At 41.2% G+C, this 15,309-nt stretch overlaps 1 protein-coding gene across 9 annotated transcripts in view; it reads left to right on the forward strand.

Moving 5' to 3' along the window:
* baiap2b (BAR/IMD domain containing adaptor protein 2b) overlaps positions 1-15,309 on the forward strand; it is a 76,137-nt gene that overhangs the window by 37,617 nt on the left and 23,211 nt on the right. For 8 of the 9 annotated variants that reach the window (XR_005614071.1, XR_005614070.1, XM_039616377.1 and 5 more), the window contains 3 exons: positions 7,645-7,706; positions 8,604-8,675; positions 9,908-10,045. Coding sequence is in view for 7 of the 9 variants with exons in the window: in XM_039616377.1 (XP_039472311.1) it covers positions 7,645-7,706; positions 8,604-8,675; positions 9,908-10,045 (272 nt within the window). In the remaining 2 variants the exon portion in view is untranslated. Of the gene's footprint in view, positions 1-7,031; positions 7,038-7,644; positions 7,707-8,603; positions 8,676-9,907; positions 10,046-15,309 lie in introns of those variants that run through there. The other variant, XM_039616382.1, reaches the window with a different exon arrangement.

Genomic DNA, 15,309 nt, shown 5'->3' on the forward strand with positions numbered 1-15,309 from the left:
AGCAAGGACAGTTTTCCTTTTTCTGTGGAGAGTTATAATTTTTTTTCTCCTGAAGGTCTTAGTACATAATGAAGTAAACACATCCCATCTCATCCCAGGGTGTCTGCTACTGCCCTTTAGATGTCCTTTAGATACTACTGATGTTGCAGAGATGCATTAAGGCACTTTAATGAACCAGATGCAGCAATTTAGTCTTTCAGTCCTCTTTTAAAGCTCTAAAGAGTGCAAAGAGCTGGGTGGTAGGGGACGTGGTTGAGTAATGCTCTACACTGCACATAAACGATGGACATAGTCACTGAAATTTCCACATTTTGAAGAATTGACTTGAGCATTTTAGCTGCTGGATGTTCAACCATCATTTTTCTTCCTTTTACCTGGGGACGGGGCATAGGGGCAGCAACCTAAGAGAAGTGCAGACTTCCCTCTCTCCAATCACCTCGTCCAGCTTATTCAGGGGAACTGAAGGTGCATACTCTCCAGCATGTCCTGGGTCTACACCGAGGCCACCTCCCAGATGGGCATGTCTGGCACACCTCGCCCAGGAGGAATCTTTGTCAGGGGCCCGAACCGCATCAATTGACTCCTTTCGATGTGGAGGAGTAGCAGCTCTACTCTGATTACTCAGAGTGACTGAACTCCTCACCCTGTTGCTAAGTTAGTTGGAAGCTATCCTTTGGAGAAAGCTTGTTTCCACCTCTTGTATTTGTGATCCCATTCTTTCATTCACTACCCAAAACCCGTGACTACAGATCAAGGCGGGTGAGGCTTAAATGTTTACCTGCCAGCACAGCTGAGCCACCAACTTTTAAGCCTTACCAAAATCCAAACTTATGTGTGATTAAAAAAATTATATTTGATATATATTCCGGAATATATACTATATAAATATTTTGGAGCTACCCTCTTGTGGTCATTGCCAGTCGTTAAAAAATGCACAGGTTTGTCAGCCAGGAGACTCCTGCTTGTGTCCTGTTTGGTAGCTTCATGATTTACATTTTGTTTGGCTTTGTTTTCACTTCCTCAATATATCGGACTAAATTAGAAGAGAACCAAAGCATGCAGTGTTCTAAAAGAGCTTAAGATACAGTTTTTGTCAGTTTTTTTTCCCTAGCTGGTTATGCAACCGAAAACCCAAGTGGCTAATCTGCGACTGGGTACCAAACTATCCTTCCTCTGTCCGGACATCACTAGAGCAGAGCTGCCCTGCTAATTTAGCTTCCCTTTACTGCTCCAGCCTTTGTCCTCATGTCACCCCAGGTGGTGAGGGAGGATGCAGAGAAACAAAAAGAGGAAGAAACAAGAGACATGATGAAGAGAGAGATGCAGAAGAAAGAGCAAGGAAGGCGAGACAGGAAGCGATGTGCTCCCGGCTCATTAGCAGCTTCCACCCAGTCTCTTGGCAAATCAAAACCAAACTGCCAAGTGAGCACACAGGCCGGAGCGCCAGCACTTTGATCACCTCCACCTGCCGTTCATTAATACAACACACTACAATTCATCAGCACTTTAAAACAAGCTGTCTTGTCAACAGTGAGCTGGACGTCTTTTTGGGTGCCAGTCAACTGACAAAAAAGAGATCAGCGAGGGATTGTGTAGTGATTAATTTAGCAAATGTCTCTAATGGGATGGTAATGTGGCTTTAATAATGTGTTGGACTATAAAATGTCCTTGAGCTGTCGCATTGTCCTTGATGTGGGTAGTCGGCCAAATGGTGACTTAATGATGCTGATAATAGAGACTCTGATCTGAGGCACCGCGCACGGACACTTTTCATACATGCGAGTTGTTTCGCACAGGAAGCTGTTGTTAGGCTCTTGATGCCTGTCTCCTCCCAGGCTTGTGGGATTTTCTCTTTCTGCGTGTTTATCTATTTCAAAACCGAACATAGTGGCACTTGTCAGCTCATTATTAACTTATTGTCACCAAGCTGTAGCGTGAAGCTGTCAATGAATTCTCATCTGTCATGCCTTTTTAAAGCAATGCCCCATTTAGTGGAAGAAGAGATGTTTGTAGGCTTGAAATCCACATTATACCCTGATTCCCACTGTCTCCTGTGCCTCAGTGTGCTAACTCTATACAAGCACACAAAGCAAATATATCTTCTTTTTCTTTATTTGTTCATTTCTCACTGTGAGAAACAATTAGAGGTGAGAAGTAATGATTTAAGATGACAAGAATTGTGTTGACCTGCCAGGGTCTCTGTTGATTTGTCAAAATCCCATCCACCACTCTGTGCCTGCGTCTTAGTAGCAGCTTGCATCTTCTGCCACAGATGCTCACTCTTCATTTAGCACCCCATCAGCCACCACGTAATGATTATGTATAGCCAGTCATTCCTATCGATCTCCTGTAGCTCGATCGCGCTTTCTAAAGATTCATTTTTCTTTCCGATAAACTGCAGAAGACGTCAAACAGCCCAGATCTAAGATGACATGTTTACACTCGCGTCAGCGGGATTTGTGCCCTTATTGTAATTTATAACATGAAACGCAGTGACAGCTTTTAACATGTCAGCTTGGGTTTTTACTGCCGGTGGAGTGCAGGATTATAGCTGGACTACAGACGCACCAAATGTTATGCTGATTAACTGCGAGTACAACAAAAAAACTTGTAATTACTTTGTTGTCAAGTGGATACTTAAAATCTGAATGCTAAATCAGGCGTTGTTACTACTTCTGGGGAAATTTGCACATGTTCTCGGGGGTGTTTATATGCACCCCGATGCAGCCGGTGTTTAGCAAAATTAAAGACCCAGAAGAGCACAACAATAACGGTGTCAATCATGTGGCATTGTGGAGGACAAATCTCCCCGCAGCACCTTGTACTCCCTTCACTGCAGCTTTCTGGGGATTAGAGCTGCTTGTTTGCTTTCAGCCTTCTATAATACAGTCCCTGCAGAGATGCACACTACATAAAACACTTTCCTTCATATGGCTATTAACTGTGGCTCACTCCCTCCTTCTCACTCTTTAAAGCCCAGGAGCTGCATGGAAAAGTAGCTGGGGTAATAAACCCAGATGTTAGTGCTGCCCTTTGGTTGCCCAAATGAATAATGGGCTTGTTCCCACCCTGCAGTCTTAACTGCTCTTACTGTACACATATCCACCGACAGAGTGTGGTTTGGCAGTTGAGTCATTGGGGTGTTGAACGAACTGTGATTGCTGCTTTTTTTCTTCTAAAATCAACTTTACTCCACTTTTGGTTTCTCAGCATTTATGAGTCATTATTTCTCAGCCCATCTATGATGGGTTTAGAGGCTGTTGAGTTGTTATGTTTTTCTCATGTGTGCTGTAAACCTCTGAATCTCACTTAATTGATTTTGAGCATTAGGTTTTCATTTGTTAACTAGATGTGTCCTTTTGTGTTAACTTTTCCAAGAATAGCGTGAAGTAACAATGTCATCCTAGGAGGAAGACAATGTAACTAACTGTGAGTTGTGGCCTGCTTGAGTCTTGGTTTGCGAGAACATTTTGCAGACAAAAGCAGCGATTGTGTATTTAATCTTTAATTGATCTGGACCTGCGTGTGCTGAGTGCTGACAACAATGTGCTTTACTCCCCTTTAAGCCTCAGATGTTGTGATCGGCTCTGATTAACAGTAAGCTGCTTACTTCTGCCGGGTAGAAGTCCGATATTTCACAATGCAAGGTGGAGAGATTTTGGATTAGATGGGTGCAATTAAACAAGAACATCCAGGAATTTGGGGATTTTCCAGGTGATAAAAGCCTGTGGGTCAAAGCCACAGAGCAGCACTGTGAGACCTGTTGGCTCTTTAACAGTTTTTTTTCTGCAGTTACTTCTTTATTACAAGTTGGTTTTAATTTTTTGACCCTTGTTCCCGTTGGCTGTTATAGTGTTGAACTTTGGCAAATGGATCAGGAGATGCCTTTCAAATTTTACTTATTTATAGAAGATCAGTGCAGCCATACTGAGATCTGCTGTTGGCTTTGCACTGTATAGTGTATTGCTGTTTATTATTGTGCTGCTTGACAAATAAAACACCAGAACACCACCGTAACTGAAGGTCTACCTCTCAGTAGAGCACATTTATCAGATAATTTGATAAAAGTGCCAATAAAGGCACTAACAGCACAAATGTAGTTAAGCTGTGTGGTTCAGTTTTTAGCAGCAGGCTGTAAACTTGCTTATTTCTGCTGTAAAGTTGAATATTTAAACGTAACAGTCTGTGGGGATCAACTCACTTTTAGAGCCTGCCTCGAGTGGTCATTAGAGGTATTGCAGTTTTTGGCACATATGCGTTGCTTCATTGTTCAGCTGCTTGTCTTTTACTAAATTGCAGACATTGTGGTGATAGTTATACTCTCATGCCAGCTTGTTATCAGTCAGAACTGCCCTTGGAGGCATAAAAGCTCAAACGAGGATGTATTTATTTTTATATGCTTCAGCAGCTGGTGGCAGGGCGACCTTTCAGTCACCATCTGCTGCTCTGAAGTTTAAAGTGAAGTGAATGTCTCTAAAGTTAAAGTGAGATGCTCTCAGTATGTTGATGTGGAGACTGAACTCTGACCTGCAAGGGGAGGAGAATCAGAGAGAGAAGTCTTCCTCCTCAGGGACAATGAAGAACAACGTAAATTAGCCTGCAGGTACATATTTAAAAACCCAGAAATATGACCAAGGCCAGTTTTTTAAATGTTATTACCAGCTGAGAGGCAGTTTTATTGGCAGTGAGGGAGGAAGTATGGAAACTAATGTCTGAGGGCTACCTCAGATAGTAAGGGAAAGTAAGCGGGCCTGTAGAGGTGATTTAACACACTCATTTCTCTCTATTTGGACATTTTCTGCTAATATATGGTGAGAAATTCTGAATATTTTCTCAGAGGGAAATATAAAGGAAAATGGCCAGAAATTAGAATAATAGAAATGGATTAACAAGGAAGTTGAATCCTCCCCAAGAATCTGATATTTTGTTATATTCTAGAAACAAATGCCTCTTTAATTACCCCCTCTCTTCAGTATTCTGCTACCCCCCTCTGGCTGAAATCAACATTGGTGCAATTGTGTATGGTGGAGGTGCTTGAGTTCAGCCCGGTCTCCGTCGCTTGTCGATGGCCAGCGGCTGTTTATTAATGGATGGGATGGGAATGTACGTTGGGTGTCCTCCAAGAATCAAAGGAGAGTTTTGAAAGTACACATCAGTGCATTTATCTGCCTCGCTGGCCCTAACGCCCTGTTTGGCGGCAGTCAGACACTTCCACAGCGTTATAGCCTTTCGGTGCATTTTCATAAGGAGATGGGTGGAAGCAGGAGGCTTTAAAGTAAGCTAGTGCGTTGGATGAGAAGGGCTGTGGGCTAAACTCCCCTGTGTGGCTTTCTGTTCTGCACGCATGAGTCAGGTTTGCCTCGTGTGTGACATCGGATTTTTGTGTGAGGTTAAAGGGCAGCCGGGATGACGTCTTGCACAAGTTAAAATCTTCTACTGAGAAACTGGTGACAGCAAATTTACAAAAGAAGAATGTGCTGCATGGCTCTGATAGCTATTAGCAAAAAACAGAAACCATTTACTTTGTGTGTTTTATAGGACTAATAAGATAATTTTATTATGCTGACAGTGACAGGCAGAAGCTGTTGCAAATGAAGCATAGGAGAAAGCAGGAAAAAATGAAGGCAAGAAAAAGGCTGATATTACTATTATTAAAGAGAATGTAAGTGACCTCAGCTGCTATACGTCTATCTGAAATACTCAAGTTATTTAGCAGAAGCTTGGATGCAGACTTAAGTCCAGTCCCCTTAAGTAAATATAAACTTCTTTTCCTTCCACCTCTGCCCCCACCTCCTCCTGCTCCGACCTTTCCTAAATCCCCTCTATCTCATCTGCATGACCACAGCACTTCCATTAAGCCCATTAATCCTGTCCAGGCAGCCCACTCTCTGTGTCCCCTCTGACTGTCCACTGTCCGGTGTCCACAGGTCCACCAACACACTCGCGTACACCCTTCGCTCAGACTCACTTCAAGTCAGCGCTGCAGCGGCGAACATTATCTAATGTCAGCATGCATTATGCAGGAGGCAGATGAGTGACATTGATATATATTAGTGGGTTCATTTGGAATAAATCGGGTGCTTTATGGTGCCGCTGCAGCTGTAAGATGTACTTTAATTTGGGCTTTTTCATAAAAGTACAAAGAGTGGTTTACTTAGTGTCTTATATTATTAATATTATATCCTTATATTGTCTAAGAAAAGAGAAAAACTTCTGTATTTCCAAATATTATGGTAGATGTGCAATAAGAAACTGCAGTACATGTACAGGATGTTCTATGAGATGTGTTTTTTTTCATAGATGATTAACTATTATTTTCTTATGGGATGTGAGAATATTAGGTTTCCTTTCATTTATAGGTTATATATAATGTTACTAGTACATGACTTTTTAGTATTAAAGTATATTACCTTATTTGTAGAGCTTCACTGATGCTGGGTTTTTGAGGCAGATACTGAAATGTGAGAATTTACAAAGCATACAAACAGGGATGCACTGATCTGGGCTGATGTTTTAAAAGGTGCTTGGATTCAGATAAAAATATGTTTAAAAAGAAATTTGTAATTTCCACAGTTTTTTAATATGTAGCCAATCCAAAATTATTGATGAATATCAAAATGGCCAGTATATCAGTTTATCCCTATTTACGTGTGTTGATTTCCATACGCTGGACAGTATTTCTTTGACAAACAAGAAGCCGACACGAACATTTAAATAATAAATTTCACGACCAAATTAATACCCCAGTTTTTAGTCAGTCTTAACATCTGCATGAAAAATCCAGTGTCCGTCTGAGCTCTGGTGATGAGGAGAGCACGTAGATGGTTTGTAAGTAAGGGCAGGGTCAGACTAACTGCCTGTCTGAGTGTTTTTCTGTGTGAAATCTTGTTGTGTGTCTCATTTTTCTGGGGTAGTTTGATCTGTCACTGTCTCTTCAGGTCTCTATCCCTCTGTTCTTTGCTCAAACTAGATCTTTTTGTTCCTTTTTTTGTTTTTTGTTTTTTTACAATGCATTGCGTATTCAGAAGAGGCAGCATGTAGGTATCTTAAAACAATGCGCACCTCCCTGGCTGCATGAATCATCCTTTACTTTCTACTTAGTTTTTTGTGTTTTGTTTTGTTCTCTATTTTTAGCTTTTGAGTTCTTTCTGGGGTCTGCTTTTTGGTGTTTCCCCCTGTTATGTTGTAGCAATACATGTCTTATTGCAAGGATGAAATACTAAAAATTTTTCTTTTACCATGCTGTTCCTGTGTGTTTCTTAGCAGTAGTGTTGTAAGCTCTTGGTAAAAAGGATATCCACATAGTTTCAGTAGGTTTCTTGGTTAACGCTCTTATTTTTCATTTTTCATTCATTAGCGCATATTTCTCGAGTGCACTTTTAATTTTTGTCACTGTTTTGAGTTTCGTCTGCTTCGTCGATATCACGAGATGTCTCATTTTGTCCTTTGCCTCGTCCTCTTCCCTCGACACCGTACACCTGTCTCTCATCTGTTTTGCGCAGCTGCATGGTCTCTCTTTTTGCACGATGTGTGTTGCTCTCACACAGAGTTTGAATGATTTAATATCGCTATCTTTTTTTCCCTCTCTCCCTCCCCTCCCTTCTCTCTTTTTGTTTATTGTCTTTCTTTGTCTTCTCTCTGCAGGGGATGTGCTCTTTCAGATGGCTGAAGTGCACAGACAGATCCAGATCCAGCTTGAGGAGATGGTGAGCATGTGGTGTTGGTGTTGCTAAAATCAGCAGTTCTTAAGCCTCGAGCCAGACGGATTGTGGGCTTGTTGCTTTGGAGTCACACGATATATTTTAACATTTAATACCCAGCAAGACACACTCCCTACTGTACACGAGTAGCTTCTACTGTAATTCCAGTTTCTAATGGCAGCAACTCTCTTTATTTGCTATGGTTTGTTTACTGATACTCTGATATGTAAATTACAGTCATTACAGACTGACAACATTCTCATTTCACTTCTCCAAAAGGTCTTTATTTGAATCCAGCAAAGAGTAAATTGGCCAATTGTGGCAACATTAGAAGGAAACGCTCAGTCAACAAAAAGAAACAGCGAGGAGCATCCTGTCTTTAATGTTTATGCAAATTGTGTTAAAGGGTATTTTGAAACTGGAATCCTTGATCTTTTGGATAATAGGTGTCAAAGATTCAAGGTAATGATGATATTTTTTTAGTGCAGTGGTACAAGATGCAGATTAGAAAATGAGCAAATATTACATTTTTATGCAAATATTTCATTCAGTGCTGACTCTCAGCAAGTTAAATATAACTTTGGTTATATGAACATATCCAAAGGAAACAAGGAAGGTCACAGTATATTATGTGCAGAATCCAGTCTATACTGTCTAGTGTTCTCTCAGCTTATACGTGCACACGGGCAGCAAACTTGGTGTGCACTGCCAGACATCCTCCTTTATTTGCATTGTAACTGTAAAAGTCTCACACTTCAAGGCATTCCTCTGCACCAACACTAACTCATGAGTGACATTCCTGTTTTAAAAATAATCCGCTGTGGTTGATCATGTGACTGCTTGAGGTTTCAGTGCATTTTGTTGTTTCTTGCATTGTTTTTGAGGCTTTTCTGTGTCTTGCAGCTGAAGTCGTTCCACAACGAGCTGCTCACAGAGCTGGAGAAGAAGGTCGAGCTGGACGCGCGATACCTGAATGTGAGAGTCCTTTCTTCACAAGTCACTAAACTGTGCCGCCCTAATGGGCTTTTCAGCCTCTTCTAGCTTATTGTTTTGGTTTAGCTAGGCAGTTGCTGTTTAGTTTGAACTCATCACTTTGATTCCAACAGCACACAACAAGTATTTTTTAAAGCTGTAGACTGGTTTAGAAACCACCTGGAGAAACTGGTGGAGACCAAAGCAACGCTAATAGAAGACTCTCTCGTTTCCTACACGTTGATAGCTTTTCAGGAGGACACCAGCTCGCCTTTACTTGATTCAGTCAATATCATTCATCTCTAAAATGTTATAGACGTTCATAGACAATGATACTGTTTAGTTATTTCTACCTGATGCTTTCCTGAAGCATTTCATGGACATTCGTTCGTAACTTTTTCTGTTTCATTTTAAGGAAAAAAAGATCCCGGCTTAATTGCAGGAATTTTATGAAAACCACTTGTCATAAGAATTGCTGCTTGAGGAGATTCTGATGGGATAATATTCAGATTCATTATGTAACAGGACACCTGCCCCACCACGAGCTTGAATAAAACATCCTGTTGGACCTCTCATGGGAGTGAATTTATGTGGAATACAGTATGAACCACATTCTCATAAAATCACTGGCTCAGAGACAAAATGCACTCCTTAATTTTCCGCCAGCTTTCATCCAAACCACTGCAGCAAGTTACATAAATCACATCCTATTCCGTCCCGTGAATAGTGAGAAATTCTGCGAAACCGGAGAGTTTTGCACAAAAAGAACAAAATTAAGTGGAGGAATTTATTTGGGGTGATCTGTGTTTGGAATCAGCCCCCAGAGCATTATGTAATACTAAACAAAGGATTTATCAGCACCCTTGGAGGGCTTTTGGATGAATGTCACTCAAATATATTTGCATATGAATGCTTTAATTTGATTTGCATGTTCCTTTAAGTTGTTAGGAACATATTACATAATGCATGCTACTGACGTGAACACACTACAGTTGATGTTGTGATACATACATGTGATACACAAAGAAAAGAAAAACATCCAATCAGGAAACAAAATATTGGGAGCGAGGAGGAGAAATAAGAAACCTCCTTCAGTTCTCCTGTCTCAGTGATGCAGAAGCTGACCACTTGTCAAATAAATGTCTGCCTCTGTCAGTGTGAAACATCAACTGCGGATGCTGACACATGCGAGCAGCACTGCTGTGCCCCTGCTGACTTTGTGCTGCCCCCCCCAGGCTGCACTGAAGAAGTACCAGATGGAGCACAAGAGCAAAGGGGAGAGTTTGGAGAAGTGCCAGGCAGAGCTAAAGAAACTGCGCCGGAAGAGCCAGGGCAGCAAGCACCCGTCCAAATATGGGGACAAGGAGATGCAGGTCAGTGTGTGAGTGTGTGTGTCGGTCAAAGTAAATGTGTGCAGCTTCTTCAGTGGATCAATAAAGAAAAAAGCAGATGTCTATGCATCACCAGTATCTGTATGGCTATCTGCAGGACCCCTTTTGAAAAATGGATGGCAGCATGGCTACAACTGCCAGTGCCAAGAAAATGTGATCCGGCGCAGACAACCTGCCAGTCAGCTTCTGGTGAAAATGTCTGTTTCAAATAATTCATTCCATCTTTATTTTAGCAGTGTCAAAATTCGAAACGCCAACAGAGACTTTTAGTGAACTCGTGCTGACTCTTCAGTCTACCACACACTCGGCTCCTCCTGGCTCACAGATGCTTTCCCTCCTCCTGATGGGATTTGAGCCTCAGTGCGCCTAGTAATCCGTGACTGCTGCCGGTGCTGATGGGATAGGACGTGCTGAGCTGAATGGGATGTGGCCCCCGACCGTGCATTCGTGCTTTGTGTATCCGGTCTCTGAGGGGAAATGAAGATAGCGAATGTTACCACTCAGACAACAACCCACAAATTTTAATTGAGACTGGAGTTTTAGTGTGGATCATAAAACAGTATCTCACCAATAGATGCCAACAGACATAGTAACATTTTGTCTACTCCCCAGTAGAGTAGACAAAATAAAGCCATGTGGGTTTTAGACCTACCAGACTGATGATTTGGGTAACAAGCATTATCCTGTACATGCTGCTTAAATGTTGAAGTCTATGGGAAAAGAAGTGATGAAACTCTTAAATATATACTAATAAATCAAAGAATCTCTGTAGAGATGTTGCACCTAAAGGAAGGGTCTGACAAAGCAATAGAAGCAAAATAGATGCTAATGCATAAAAAAGTGCTTATGTCATGCTAGATTTAAATTTCTGTAAATTAAATTCAGTTTTATTTTTATAGCATCAATATAATATGATAATAGCCATGTTAGCCAAAGCTAACATGGCTGTGATCGCTGGTGTTGCACCAGTTTAATTAAAAAACAAAAAAAACAAAAACAAGCATTATGATAAAAGGAGCTTGGCTACATCTATTTTCTAACTGTTCAATGCACTCCCACAACTTTTAATAATTTATCTGTGTCATTAGTTGCTGCACTTATCGGCGTTGCATAATATTTGTTGACAATATCTAGGCCAGGTGAATGGGTTGAGTGAGGCATATTTCTCTCGTGTCCCGGTAACTGCTTGAGCGGAGGCGTGATTAGACGGTGCAAGTCTCTGCGCTCTCATCTGTAGGTGTTGCGGTGACACATGGTGGGCGTGCCCTCTTATACAACCTGCACAGGAGATGCTGCTGTTAGCTGCTGTGATCTGAGAGGCTGATAGAGTGAGGATGCAGAGGGAAGGAAGATGATATCCTTTTATGTTCTTGTGCTTCTTAGTTGACGTTTGCACACGTATGCAGCCTTTTATAGGTTAGCCTTAATTGGCTTCAGTCCGGAAATCGCTTTTGCTACAGCTGCAGCGTCATAAAGTCAGTTTTAGGCAGATTTAGGCATCTCCACAGCTGGCTGTCTGCTGCTTACTCAAATGTCACACAAACTTGTTTCTGTTTGTATATTTGGGTGTCAGCAATATGCTGAATGTATGATTGATGGACCTCTGAAGCTTATATGTGTTGTCAGCACTTAAGATATCAAATTAAACTCACAGTGGAAAGGGGAATATGGGGCTTCATCTGCTGACAGCCTGTCAAGCACAAAACAAGTACTTACCTGCAGCTGCAATGGGTAAAAACAGGGGTTCACACATCTCTTTAGAAGTAATTTCTATGTCACATCAGCTATTGCTGTTTGAACAGAGCACTGGTCCAAAGTATGTATTGTCCCCAGCGCTCCTTTAAAAGTTCCCCTCCCCTGTATTATGTATTATGGTCATTGTTAGCTGACTTGATACTATTTAGAGAGAAGTTCTGGTCCAACTTACACAACTTGTGATGCAGGAAAAATGTTTACGGAAAGAGAGGCCATCATATATCATAAAGTCATGCACAATGTGATTTTAACTTGTCGTTATACTGCAAAGAAAACAGGGTATCAGAGGTTAAAAGGCTAATTGTGCAGCACATATAAAGGCTGAAGAAGTCGCCCCGTGCTGCTCTGTGGGAGCAGCAAGGGAGGTAATTATTGTGTAATTGTTAGTGTTGCTGCAGTGGATGGCTGCTGGAGCATGAAGGGGGCGGCCAAGTCGGTCGTTCCAAAAGTCGATACGGGGGATTCAGCTGCAGCATGAGGAACGCCAGCACAGGGACAAAGTCTGTCATTCCCTCTGGGCCTTAATGTATTATTGGGTGTGAAAGCTCTGGTCTCAGCTGAGATGACTCTCCTTTCCTGCCGCGCATGTTGTTTCATCTCATGTTGTTTCATCTAAAGCCTTGCTAATTTGTATTAAAGACACCAGCCTTTTCAACAGGGTTACAGTCAAATTCCTATGAAGTTTCAGGAAAACAATAAGCAGATTTTTTTTAAAACACATGCCTCTGCTCAGCAGGGGCTCAAACTTCTTCACATGTTCCTTAGTAATTAGTGATTCAGGCTGTCTGAGTTAATGATGGTTGAACTGGTCTAGTCTGTGGTGCTGCTTTGTTCATGCAGTATTCATGGTGTTGATCTCTTGGCAAATTAACTTTCCCACGAGAGCAGCCATGTTTTCACCTTTTGAGTATGCTAGCAAGTACTGTGGACCTCCTGACTAGCCTTAGCACAGTCAGAGGGCAACAGCATGTTTAAACAGCCAGATTCTTGTTGTGCATCATAAGGGCTCTCATGGGAATCAGGTCTTGGCAAGAACAAGTGACATCAGGTAAAGGTGAAACACAGATCTGCCTTTTTCAAGATGCAGCATGGCACACAGCATGGATCTGGGTGTTTTCTGGCAGCAGCAAGCTTGAAAGTTTGCTCACTTCCTTCCATGAAATGAGGCCATCACTACAGCATCCTCCACTGTCTAACTTTTAATTAAATGATGGCACAGCTCACTGGTGCCTTCTAGAGCAGCGAGGAAGAGAAAACACAGATTAAAGTAACTGCCGCTTGTTCCTCCAGCTCAAGACTGATGTTAATATTAAAGCGGGCAGTTCTCAGGGGCAGCAAAACTCAGAGCTTCTCTTTAAGCACAGCACACAGTCTGATGTGTTTGTTATTTGGACTCGGATTAGAGGGAAAGGTAAGTTGTGGCTTTAGGTTATGCTCATTAGAACAGTTTTATTCATCCTCCAGTTTAACATTTTCATGTTTCAATGGAAAGAATGCCGAAATATCAACATCAGCACTTCACATTATGAATAATGCTGCAAGAGTTACAAGGTCAGTACATTTGCAGAATCCCAGGATGATAAGAGGAGTGGAAAACGAGAAATAAAATGTTTTTTAAAAAGCTGAAAAGAATTTTTTAAAACATTTTCGTCCCCTGTGATATTCATGAACTCTAAACTCAGGAAAACACTGAATATAAAAACACATGACAGAATAATCTTCAGTAATTTAGCAATATTTGTATCATCATCCCCTCGAATATGAGCGTTAGTCAGTTGTTTTTATTGTAGATTATTGTAAATAAATATACTCTGTGCTTTTTATGCTAGTGTTTACAAAACAAGACTGACATGACCTTTTACCACTTTTAGAGACAGTAGTAAGTAATAAAGAGTATTTGATGAATTTTCATTATCATTAGCCTTAATCGAGTCTCACTGGCACTTGAATGAAGTCTCGTTGGTGGTCTCTCGTCAGCGCAGAGCCATTTCCCTTTATATGCTTGTTCGACTCGCTGCGGTCTCCTAAATCATTGATGTCCCACTGAGAAAAATACACCAGCAGGCTTTTCCACACTTTTCTGAAGAAAGTCTCATCTTTCTGAGATCTCTTCTGTTCGGGGCCAACTCTGAATCTTCCCACACTGATTGACTGTAGAGACTTCAGCTCGTCCATTTTATGTGCAGCTTACAGAAACTGTGAGATGACCAAGCTTAGCATGCAGATCCTTCGTGTGTTTCATAAAGGAACTGAACATATCTGCAGACATTTGTTTAGTAATTATTTCTGCCTATTGAGCAAAGATGTCAGAGATAGTCACGTTAATCAGCAGTAACACCAATCAAAATTACAATCTCATCATGAGAGGAACGCGAGGCTGATGAGGGGTAAGTGAGAACTGTGCATAGTTAAAACCTTTTTCTTTGTTTCTGTGTGTGTTTATTTTTTTTATGGGCGTCTTGCTGAAGATAAGAGGAAGTCAGCTCGTAGCCAGCTTGGCTGTGATTAATGATCTCGCTCTGTCGCTTGTGCTCGTGTTCTTCACGTGTAAACACACTTAGCTGGCTCCATCAGACACATTTCTGCGTTACATAACCAGGCTCGCTTTCAGTTGATAAGTCGCTTTAATGGAAATGTTACGAATGGAAAGAGATGCGGTCGTTTCTACATTTATGTGCCGATGCTTTTTTGTTGTGATCATTTCAAATGCAAAAAATAGAATCGCACTCTTTGCTCACATTACAATACTGATTTCTGTAATGTTTGATCAGCTGTAAAACATTCCACCAAATATAGCCTGAAATACAAATAGGTTATATACTGTAAACATAGTTATAGTTTAATAACCCTAAACCCTGCTTGTTAGATATCATAAGCTACTTTCTGATATCCGAGTTCAAGACTAACCTGCTAATATCCAAAATTTCAGCATAAACTGTATATAAAAGATGGGCGTAGCAACCGTGATGTCACCCATTCTGTTTTCAGCTATAAATTTACACCTGCTGACTTCGAGGGAATCATATTTGGATGATTTCTAACTTAAAAAATCAAAAACATTGCTTGTGGCTAGGTCCATCTTTTATGTACCGTCTACAGGATCAACTCCCTTTTGGGAAGTTTATTATTGTTATTATTATTATGTTGTTGTTGTTTTTAAACTCTGCCACATGTATCTGATAACCAGGTTTTATTTTAAACACATATACTGTAGGCCTTCTGCTCGTGAAGATGGGATCTTACTATTTGGGTTTGTTATGACTAGGATCAGTGCTGAGACTTCAAAATCCATTTCATCTTATTTTTATAGCTGGCAGGCTCCTCTGGAGGGAGTTAACACAATAGTCTGTTATTACTTTCGCCCTTTTGGCAGTTTGCATTTACCTTCCTTGCAGTGAGACACAGAAAGCTTTAGATTTAAGAGCTGGATGTGGAGGTATTCTTTGACCTCTCCATGTAATGAATGAATTTACCTACAGCCGCACACTGCT

The sequence above is a fragment of the Oreochromis aureus genome, linkage group 8, assembly GCF_013358895.1.
Source record: "Oreochromis aureus strain Israel breed Guangdong linkage group 8, ZZ_aureus, whole genome shotgun sequence".
NCBI lineage: Eukaryota > Metazoa > Chordata > Actinopteri > Cichliformes > Cichlidae > Oreochromis > Oreochromis aureus.